The 11,171-nt window shown below is 45.2% G+C and overlaps 2 protein-coding genes across 3 annotated transcripts; both read right to left on the bottom strand.

Moving 5' to 3' along the window:
• Positions 1-88: 88 nt before the first annotated feature.
• On the bottom strand, positions 89-3,109 carry BDCG_07357 (mitochondrial ATPase). The gene is made up of 4 exons (XM_045423149.1): positions 2,030-3,109; positions 1,418-1,874; positions 834-1,350; positions 89-747 (listed from the first exon to the last, which is right to left on the bottom strand). Exons 1-4 carry the CDS (start codon positions 2,454-2,456, stop codon positions 364-366), a joined length of 1,785 nt encoding a protein of 594 aa, XP_045278607.1. The 5' UTR covers positions 2,457-3,109; the 3' UTR covers positions 89-363.
• Positions 3,110-3,132: 23 nt separating this feature from the next.
• On the bottom strand, positions 3,133-9,128 carry BDCG_07356. Of its 2 annotated transcripts, XM_045423148.1 has the most exons (6): positions 8,405-8,680; positions 8,127-8,337; positions 7,242-8,005; positions 6,967-7,062; positions 5,991-6,731; positions 3,370-5,855 (listed from the first exon to the last, which is right to left on the bottom strand). In XM_045423148.1, exons 3-6 carry the CDS (start codon positions 7,245-7,247, stop codon positions 4,806-4,808), a joined length of 1,893 nt encoding a protein of 630 aa, XP_045282092.1. In that variant the 5' UTR covers positions 7,248-8,005; positions 8,127-8,337; positions 8,405-8,680; the 3' UTR covers positions 3,370-4,805. The 2 variants fall into 2 exon arrangements, with proteins under 2 accessions (XP_045282091.1, XP_045282092.1); XM_045423147.1 differs by having other exon boundaries at positions 3,133-5,855; positions 7,242-8,337; positions 8,405-9,128.
• Between the last annotated feature and the right edge of the window lie 2,043 nt (positions 9,129-11,171).

Genomic DNA, 11,171 nt, shown 5'->3' with positions numbered 1-11,171 from the left:
AGAAAGGTTTCCAAAAGAAAATAAGAAAGGGAATAAAAGGTAACTGGTATCAATGATGAAACGAACGGAGAATCTGTTATTATCATGTGAATGATAATAAAATAGGAATCCCCTATCATTCAATTATTTGAAAATTAGTTCTCGAGTATTATTTTAGTTGTCATCATCATCAATCTCGGAATAAAAAACTCACCCCCATTCGGAAAATATACATATATTTGTATCTAGCTAAACAAAACAATAAACGTTCTAGGTATATCACCCTCCAAAAATGCATGGATAAGAAGAATAGGAAGCCATACATACATACAGACATATTCTATATACATCCTCCCAGCCTAATAAAGAAAAAAAAAATAAAACTCACAAACTATCCTCTCTCCACCGACTCCGCGCTTTATCCCACGCCGCTTTATCCCCCTCCCCCGCCTTCGTATCCATTCCAATCCCCAACCCGCGCTCCACCCAATCCTTCCCCTCCATCTCGGCGAGCCGCGACAGCGCTCGTGCAAAGGCAAAGCGCTCCTCGTCGCCACTGAAGATGGAGCTGGATTTAAGCGCGGACATGGACATGCCCAGGTCATCCATGAGATGCCGCATAGAGTCTGAGAGATTTTCAGGCACTTCATCCTGGTTGTTGGTACCGTTTTCGGATGATTTGTTATTTTCAGCAATAGATTCTTTAAGTTCCGCGTCAGAAAGGAACAGATTGGATAGCGGGACAGCGGTGGTGAGGACGAGTTTTGCCTGTATCGATGTTAGTTCTGCCAGCCAACAACAAGGAAGTCACAAATATTTATTAAAACGAAGGGCAGGTATAATAATAGACGCACCCGACTCTCATAAACCGCATCGATGAAGGTGATAAAACGCCTTGCTAAATCCCTCTGCCGAATCGTCATCCCAGGTACATCCGTCACAATAAATGCCTCATAACTCCGCATCAGCTCAAGATAATCCGCCGCCCCCGTTGCCCGCCCAATCAGCTGGTCAAACGTAAATCGCGCAGCTTTGCCGCTTGCCAGCGGCACCTCGATATCGCGCCCCCACACTTGATGCACGGCGCGGTGTGGTGGGTCATTGGCAAAGTCGCCTAGGTATTCGAACCATTTGTCCGCGTGATGATCGGCGGGCATGCCGAGCGGGTGGTGATAGACGCCTGACGGTGGGCGCGGGATTTTGCGGTAGTCCGTGGCAGAGTCGAGATTCAGGACTGTTAGGGATGTTTTTAGAAGGGTGATGCAGGGGATGAAGGATTCTCGTTGGATGCCGTTTTTGTACAGGTCGTCGGGGTGGCGGTTGGAGGTTGTGACGAGAACAACGCCGTGGGACATGAGGGAGTCAAGGAGTCTGGTTAAACAGTTAGTACTTTGTGTATAGAGGTCTAGGGAAGTGGCAAATGAAAAAGATGTCCTACCTCCTCAAAATCATAGCATCCGCCACATCTGTACACTGAAACTCATCGAAGCATAGTACACTCGCCCCTTCCGCAATATCGGCCGCAACAAACGGCACCGCATCAAATTCATTTCCATGTTTCATTTTCATAACGTGCAGGCGCTTATGCACGTCTTGCATGAAATTATGAAAGTGGATGCGCTGCCGCGAGGTGACGTTTTCCGGCAGCGTGTCGAAAAATAGGTCCATCAACATAGTTTTGCCACACCCTACGTCGCCGTGCATGTACAATCCCTTGGGCAGATTAGAGGGAATCTGCGTTGTGGCTGGTGGAGGCGGAGTGCGGCCAAATAGTGTGTTGAAGAATGAGGGTCTCGGGTCTGGGTTTTCGAGGAACTCTATAGTTGGGCGGACTACGGTTGGTGGAGTGTAGGAGCGGAGCATCTCGTGAAGGTCTTGGAGATGCTGGATGATATCTGTTCGACGACAAAATCAGGAGAAAAAGGATAATCGTTAATGAATATTCTCTCCTCTGGTTTATACCTATAAGACGCAAAGGGAAAAGGCAGGTATAAAGAATCCAATAACTAAAGAGGGCAAAGCAAAAGGAAAAGAGAGATATATATATTACCTCTCTGATGCGCATCATCCCTCAATCTCCCGGACTGCACGCGCGCCTCGTACTCCTGAATTGGCCCGTAAAGCTGATGTCTACCCGCATCCGCAGCAGACATGCTTGGCGCGCCATTTACAACCTCAGCAGCATCAGCCCGACTGCTCGAGATCATTCTAACCTGCTGTTGATACTGCTGCTGCTGTCGTCGACCACCGCTCCGAGAGATATCCCTTGGCAATCCTATTCTAGATCGCCGTGCCTGGGGCGGGGTAACCATCAAAGGAGAACCGGCCCTCCGCCTACCCGTCATACTCCTCCTGCAGTCCGCACAAATGATGCCACCATACTGCCCGCGGACAACCGTTGGCAGTCGAGTGCGCGAGCACAAGATCGCATCTGCGAGGAGCAGGCTAGGGTGGCGGGAGCGCAGTGGAGGTCGCATTCTCGTTCCCCTCCAGCAACGGTTGTATCTCTCTCTCTCTCTTTTCCTTTTAAAGTGTGTATTTCGTTTCTCTCGTCACTGATTTTTATACTATGCTGTATACCGTTCCGAAAATGACATTAAGAAAAGAACCGAAAGGAATAACACGCAAAATGGAACCCTTCTAGTGAGATTCGATCAGGAATAGATACTTTCTAAAATGCGGGACGGACTCTGTATTTCATAAACTCGTCGCCGGGGTATCGAACACGCAACCCTATGGCTATGTAAATCACACGCAAATGAGCGGAATCTGGTCGGTCAAAAGGTGCAGGTAGTTATCGAACGAGGGAGGGGACCAGATCCGGGAATCGGCAGAGGCGGGCTTGAAGCAAAAAGTTGGTATCACGCGGCGCTATGCAAAATGGCAGAATAAGGTAAATGACGGAGCAGACGTCGCTAATTTCAGAGCGAGATGGATGCCTATGAGAATAGTGTAATAGGGATTGACGAGAGAGTGGTTGTTTGAGGTTGAGATGGAAGGTGGTTTAGATGTCGGAATCTGCTTGAAGGCGAGATTGTCACGGGATTCGGGGGAAATGCGGCAAGAAGAAAACTAGTTACCTACGCTAGTCTTCTTACGGCTAGTGGGGAAGTATTATTACCGAGGTTGATACACAACTTGTCCCATAACTACATACAGATCTATGATCATTAGATAGAGATAGTAACAATGAGAAAAGGATGATGGTATCAATAAGGACAGCCCAGATATCTGTCAGAGTATGGATGAAAAGTAGGATAGCCATTTACAGTTTCTACTAACTATCTCAGCCGGGTTATATAACATTGAGCTTATCACAATTGACCTCTGAAGATCAACTCAGAAGCTCTGCATCACTCATCTGTGAAGTTGATAATGTTTCTTTCTTCAGGAGTCCGGGTGTACATGTACATTACATTAACAAACCCTGATCCTTTCATCTTTGCATGATAACTGATATATGAGAGCAGAATCCATGGCCACTACTATCTCATCTAGAGTTCCTACTCCACAACACTTGTTGGCAGAAGAGTATACAGTCACTGTGTGCCTCGCCCCCTACTTTTGCACGAAGGCTCCCGATATAAATCGTATGAAGGGATTATATTTAAGACATTTCTAGCTCCCCACCGAGCAAAATTCAAGGTCACTGAACATTACCAACTCATCATCTAGTTAGATAGGATTTTAGTTAGTCAGTGAATAAAAAGGAGACAATCAATGATGCTTGCTCAGTTTCACAATTACAATATATTATAGAGGTTTCAGCAAACAGACAAAAAAAAAGCAAAGCTAGATATAACAAAACACAGGTAAAAAAGGTCATCAAAAGGGGGCCATCAAACAATAAAAATCATAGAGGAGGGTAGCACACATATTGAAAAAGACAAGGGGAAGGGGGGTGAGAATAAAAGAAATGCAGAAAAAAGAGAAAATACAGCATTGCGCACACACACCAACAGTGGGTGTGAAAGTGATTGAAAAGAGCAAACCAAAGAAAAAGGATGAAGCGGAACCGAAATAAGAAATAAGTGAGAAAAAAAGCCATAATATAACGGAGATTGAATTTCCCTCGAACTGGCATACAACAACATATCATGTCACATTTCCTTTTTTCGCAAAGGGGAGGGAGGGCGTGGCTGGCTCATAATACATTCATTCAGTCAAATCGATCGATCAATATCAATCGAGCACATCCATCCGTCCATCCATCCATCCATCCATCCGTCCCGGTCCAATTTTTTCCGATACATATCCTGGTATTTTCAGTGGGGCCACGTTAAATATAAATAGCGCGAGCGAACAACAAAGGAAATAGATAGGTAGATATAAGTTAAAAAAGAGAAAAGGAAAAGAAAAAAGGTCGGAGGATGAGGGGATTATATAGGGAGAGAGATGGGAAGAAGGGGTCATATTTGGGATATATAAAATGGATATAAAAGGGGAAGAGGAAGAGGAAGAAGAGGAAGAAAGGGAAGAAGAAAGGGACTGGAGGGGGAAATAGATCCAAGCAACGATGTCTCCGGCAGCTCAGCTAGTTGCTCCGTTTCCGTCAGAGTATAAAAAAAAAGAAGTTTAAATAAAAGAAGAAAATAAAAAAAGAAGTTGGAAAAGAAGAGAAATAGAAGGGGAATAAGCCGTCAAATCAGATCAAGATCAGATCATAGAAACGATCACAGGCGTGTGCTAGAAAAAAAAAAAAAAAAAAGAAGAAAAAGAAAAGAACATAAAATAGAAGAAGAAAAGAAGAAGAAAAAAAGAAAAGAAACAAATATAAAATATATATTCTCGTCCAAACACTCCTACTGCTCCTCGTGCCAACACATCTACGCAAGCCCAACATACAGCGTAAGCTTCGCATTCCGCTGTAGCGCGGTATCCAAATCATGGTCACTCAACAACTCCGCAAACCCATTACTCGGCTCATCCTTATACTGCAGCATAATCTCGTCGCCCAGCTTCAGCCGGTCCTTCAGCTTCTCACGCAGCTGCGCGTAGCTGATATCGCTAGGCACGCGGATGGCGATAAGGTCGTCTTGGAAGAAGACTTTGATCTTGATCGCGCCGGCGCCTGTGGTAGAGGAAGACGAGGTTTGTGTCATCGCACTCTGTTGCCGGTTCATCATCTGGTTTTGCAGCTCGGAGCGGCTGAGGTTCACGCTGCCGTTGCCGTTTGATTGTGATTGCGAGGGCGTGCGTCCTTGCTGGTGGTGCGGGTGCCCTTGCGCTTGGCGTTGTGAGGATGGTGGAGGTCCCATCGAGCCGGGTGGGTAGCTGCCCGTGTTTATATGGCCTCTGGAGGTAGAATGGGTTGACTCTGATCGGGAAGGGACGTGGCCGGAGGATTGCTGCGAACCGCCGGAGAGTCTGTAGTCGTCTGAGGTGGTCGGGAAGATTTCGACATCGCCGGGGCGCGGTGCGAAGAGTTGGCGGACGAGCTGGCAGCGGGAGATGTGAGGGGGCATCGACAATAGCTTCTTGATGTATTCATCTAGGTTCTGCCGTCGGCCACTAGAAATCTTTTCGGTGACATGCGTGACGGGGCCTGGCATAAATGGCAAAGTCCGCGGTTTCCCCTTGTTGCCGGCCTCCTCCTCGAATTCTCTCAGGAGGGCAATCTGGAAGTCGTAGAAATCGTGATAGTATCTCGACAATTCCCAATACCGTCCATCTTCCATTTTAGCCCTAATGACAAACCAGTGTTTATCGTGATCGGTGTCGAATCGGGGGATGCATGCGGAAACCGGCGCGAGGGCCGGGGGGTAAAAATTTTGAGATTGCTGTGGGCTCTGCTGGGTAGATTGTCGGTATGCTTGGTTCTGGTATTGTTGCTGGTTCGGTGAGTATACGCCCGAATTGTGGCTCTGTTGTTGGTACTAAGATTTATCATTACCCCCACACGGAAGAGGGATGAAAACAGTCAGTCACAATGCTCTGTACACGACTAATGTAAAAGTTCTTGATATCTGCTGCTCTCCACTGCTTCTTCGAATGCAATTGTAAAAACTTACAGGATCGCTGCCATTCATGGTCATTCTGCTAATGTCTCCCGATGCCGCTGTTGCTGCTGCACCCTGTGCTCCACCCTCGAATTTCCCTAGGGTGATAGAGCTGTTTTTATATTCCGCCGTCATCTTCTTCCACTCCTCGACGCGGGGAACACCAGCTTTTCTGACAGCGTCGTGCGGGTCTGCCACGGCCTTGCCTGTTGTCATATCTCTAATCTCAATGAACGAAACGGGAATCAGGCCTGGGCCGCCCAGGCGACCGATAGGTTTCGCAACGAACCACTCTGGATTGGACTGGGCAATCACGATAATGGCCTCGCCAGCCTTTGCATCGAGTTCATCCGGGCGTTCCGCGGTGAAATCGTACTGTACAATGCCGTACACCATGGCGCCAGAGCCCTTGCCAATGGCAGACATCCTGGCGCGAGCGGCTTGCTTGGTAGTGTTTGTCGAGTCTGACCGGGAGTGTTGTGGACTGCGATCCGAAAATCCAGAGTCGTGCAGGTCTTGACTGTATTCCTCGGGGTTCCCCGCAGACCCACCACTGTTACGCTCGTTTTTGCCAATAACCTCGAAAAATGAGACAGGAACGAGGCCCCGCGCGCTTGGGATTAGAGGGTTGCACGCCTCGTACCAGTCGGTGTCGTCTTCTCTGCTTATGACATGGAAAAAATCACCCTTGCTGAAAGCCAGCTCCTGCGTATTGCCAGGTTCGGGCCTGTGGTTATAAAGGGCTTTGATAACCTAGATGTTGGAATAACCACCAATAGTTTTAGTTTTATGTTAGTGGCGTTTGTTAATTTCGCGCCCACACCATGCATAATTCTTGTGTCTCTTGAGTTTGGTTGGAATGCAGTCGACAACTAGATAGGAATGATACATGAGGATTAATTTTTTGGGGGGGAGGGGAAAAAAAATTAAGGACATAAAGTTTTTGACAATGTTTAACTGGAAGAAAATAAAAATAGAAATGGCTCACCTTTTTTGGTGGGAGAATAGCAATGGCAGACTTTGGGGTGATGGAGATATGTTGTGGTTTCGGTTCTTTTTCGCCCTTGAGTGAGCGCCGGATAGCCTGTTTGGGGAGAAAGATTTTAACGTTAGCCAGAACAGAAAGTCGTTAGTCCAACCACAATCGATTACGGGATCAAAAAAAGTCAAAGACAAAGAGGCGCGGCGCAAATCGACCTCCAGTTATTTTATTTTACGTCGCAAAAGTCGGGTGGGAATAGTGGGGTTTTCCGAGTGACATACCTTCATTTTGACGGACAAGCCAGGATGGAGAGTTGCTCTCTTGGCTCCCGGGTTTTTTCAAGGCAGAAGAGTGGCTTCAAGGTTCTACTATTATTTGATTGACCTGGATGGCTCCTGTTTATTGACGGGGAGGGGAGGGTGGAAGGGAGGGGGGTAAATGAAGCGGGCGACCGAGTATGTTGGTCCCTTGTGCGGCAACAATGGTAATTTTCAGGGGGGAAGGGCGGAAAAAGTGGATGACAATGCCAGGGAACAGCAAAAAGCTGCTTGCGGCTGTGTTAGATAGAAATATCCAGCTGCTCTGGTGAGGCCCGATCAAAGAGGGTGCGAGTCAGAGAGGAAGATTCTAGATACGACGAACGAATAGTCGACCTGACACTGTAAGGCGCAGTCTGATTGATCGATTGATCCCAGCTGGTCGCGCGCAAAACCAGCGATCTCCCTATAGGCGCAAAGTCGTTTCAACCGTCAGAAAATTCCTTATGAGTCTGTCTTCTGTCTATCAATCTCTCTTTTTGTCAGACATATATTCCCTTTCTCGTCTTCTGTCTCTGCTAGATTTGTTCTATCGCGATACAAAGAAGCGCCACCCACACAAGCCTTGTGGGGGTTGTGTGAGGATCCAAGCACGCACCGGCCACGCGGGACGATGAAACACGGTGGAGAGATCGTAATACGGCTAGGGGAGGTAAGATTCAGGGAGTCGACGGAGCTGGACAGGAGGGAGAGGGTGGCGCGCAGGAGGAGGATATGTTAGGCGGTAACTAGGGGGATGCGGGTTGGTTGATGTTAGTCGTCGAAGTCGTTGTCGTTGTCGTTGTTTGTTGTCGTCGTCGTCCGCGGGGGGGGGGGGAGGGAAGCGTTCGAGGTAAAAGAGATACCTACCCGGGAAAGAGAATGAGAGAAGAAACCAATTTCGTTTGAATTGATAAGAACAATTAGTTAACCTAGTGACTAGCTTGATAGCCAGCGTGGTGTAGTAGTGGAGGTGAGGAGCAGTTGTCGTCGTCGTTCACAAGCAAGTGGTGGGTATGGACGGCGGCGGTGGTGATAATATGCGATGGGCGGTGGTGGCGCGGGTCACGGCTGCGGGCAACTATTCTTATAAGTATTTATTATTGGATAGCTTATTTAGCTACAGAAACAGAATACAGCGTACACACCCAACAACCCAACCAGCAGACCAACAGACACAGCAGCCAGCAGCACGGCGAAGACAGCTTGGGCTGGCATGGCCCAGGAGGGCCAGTTCCTATTGGCATCAGCCTCGCTCTCTGCGCTGCGGTAGCGTGTGAGATAGATAACTAACGGCTATTGTCAGGCGAATTCCCTCGACTATTCATGGCATTCAGTCTGTGGGGTATCTAATCTATATCCTATACCTAGGTATTTCCTATACAGCTTCTTCCTACTTCAAATATTGAATATCTCCCTGCGCCTCTTCCTTTACCCCGCATATAACCAACCATATCTGCTGATCATATATACTGCTGCGCAACCAAACATTAAAAACTAAAAATTAAATCTGCTCAAGACAGACTTTTCCCCTTGAACTCTCTTCTTGCTCCGAACTTTGGCTCGCTTGGAACGAGGGCAAACCTTCAACGGCCAAACCACTGGAACCTCTCTGAGAGAACCAGATCCAGGGGGAAAATGCTCTCAGAATCACAAAAGTGTCTCAGGTTGGCGAGAATGCACCCAAACAACTATTCGACCTGCTGATGGTCAACTACTCAACTTACCATCTATGCGCGCGGCAAGAATGTCGTCTTGAACCGATTGGAGGATAGCGAGGTAGAAGCTTGGAACAAAGCGGCGCAATACAACTGGGGGAAACTACCGGACTCCGGGAGCCTTCTTGCGGCGTATTTCGGAGCTCTTTAACTGGGCGGTACCATGAGCCCCAGACATATAGATGGATTCTTGGGCAGGCCAGTAATCCATTCACAATTCTGCCTGAATACGACAGCCCCAAGGCGCCCATCCCATCCGTGGGCAGAGAGTTCCCACGCAGCTAAGCACTCCTCTTATTTAGTGGGCTGGCTTTAGCCTGGAACTTTGACCTTTGGGCCCGTTGTATGCCTAGTTGCCGCTCCGAATAGTAACAAACACACACAGGGATAGAGAGATAAGTTGTCCTCAGTGATTGTCCCGGGCAGGTTGGCAGTTGCGGTTGGGCACATAGAAACTTTGAACATACGCGTAGTAATGCATTAATAATGTGTATGGAATCTGCACAACCCATTGCAATTCATTTTCCCCCTCCATTTCGCGGGAATAACAGAGACCCTTTGCTTTTTGTGTGACATCATCGGGCGCTAGAAGGAGTTAAATCGGCTTGTACTAATGAATTCATTCTGTGTGGGAATTTGCTGATCCTCAGCACTGTGCTTGGGCGCCTCTTTCACTACTACTAATTACTAGAAGGAAGATGAAGTAACAAGAATCAAACTCCAGTTCTCCAGCTGAGTGGCTGGCAGGTTCATCATGCCTCTATGGTGTACTGGTTCTCTTTAACTTGTGGTATTTATCTTTTCCTCAATTCAACTCGATTCAGACAAGTCACAGACAAGTCATATTAATATTATATATTATTATTATTCTTCAATTATAGATGTATACAGTCAGAGACCATGATATCTATCTGAGAACTTTCAGTTGAATCAGTTCTCAGGATTTTTCTAGTACTACGGCAGTCTATAGTGATAAATGTGTTAAAAGGCTTTTTTCAATGTTTTTTAATGTAAAGGCTTAATTTCACATAATACTGATTTTAGAATCATGCATCAATTGAACTAGTTCTGAACTAGTTAGTGTATTACTATATATAGTTTAATCAGTCTTAGCTTTCAGATTATAAGCTTTATCTCACAGATCTCTCTCTCATCTCTGATGATGAAAACTTTCAGATATATAAATAAAAGAGTCTCTGTGTATAGAGTTCTGAGTAAAGAATCTCTGTGTATAGAGTTTTCAGATATAGAAGTCTCTAAGCATAGAGATTTTGAAATATAAATTTCTCTGAAAACTCTAAGTATATATACTGTGTAAAAACTGTCTTAAAATCAAGAATTTTTAACTGATATAAGTTATTATTTCATACAAACTTTTAGTATTTATTAATCTAATTAGTATCAGACTTCAGTAATATGTACTTATTATAACACTAGTATAAAATAATCATTTATATAAGAAGTCTACGTTAAATAGATTGGTATAATATTGATAGGTCTTATATAACAAAGAGAAAAACATTAAAGAAGAAAAAGAAAGAGAAAGTGTAGAAATCAGTGATCAGAGTAGACTGACTATGTGACTGTGTCTGAGATCAGAATCAGATTTTTTGATAGTTTCATTACCAATTCAACTGATCTCATTACACAGTTTTAATATTAGATAGTAGTTTCATACTGTCTCAGTGAGACTTACTGTCTACTCTTGTCACATTTTTCAAATGAGATCATGATTTTCACTTCTCAATTTAAATTATTTTTATTGCTTTAAATGACTTTAAATCTCATTTGAGTGTTATCAAAAAGCATTACTTTTTAAAAAATTAAAAATAGTCTAAAAAAAACCTTAAAATGTCTAAAAATAGTAACATTATGTCAAGAATGAGACTAAATGAGATCAAATGAAACCACTTTCTCATTTTTTTCAAGTCATGATCTCATTTTAAAATCTGATATATAGTCACTTTGCATGTTTTTTTGATAGCCAGTCCCAGCGGGATTCACGCCAAGAAATGTATGAGATCAGATTAAATGAGATCAAACATGAAATTCATAGTCTCAGCGGCCAGTCTAGATCAGAGTGAATATTTATACATGTATATAATAATGTACACAGTGAAGCTTCAGAGCAGAAGAATCTATATATATTTATAACAGCTAAGAATCAGCAATTGAGAATGACTGAGAATCAGAGTAT

The sequence above is a fragment of the Blastomyces dermatitidis genome (genome assembly GCF_000003525.1).
Source record: "Blastomyces dermatitidis ER-3 genomic scaffold supercont1.8, whole genome shotgun sequence".
Taxonomy (NCBI): Eukaryota; Fungi; Ascomycota; class Eurotiomycetes; order Onygenales; family Ajellomycetaceae; genus Blastomyces; species Blastomyces dermatitidis.
Note: the sequence above shows the minus strand (reverse complement) of the source record. Positions and strands in the feature narration are given on the sequence as shown.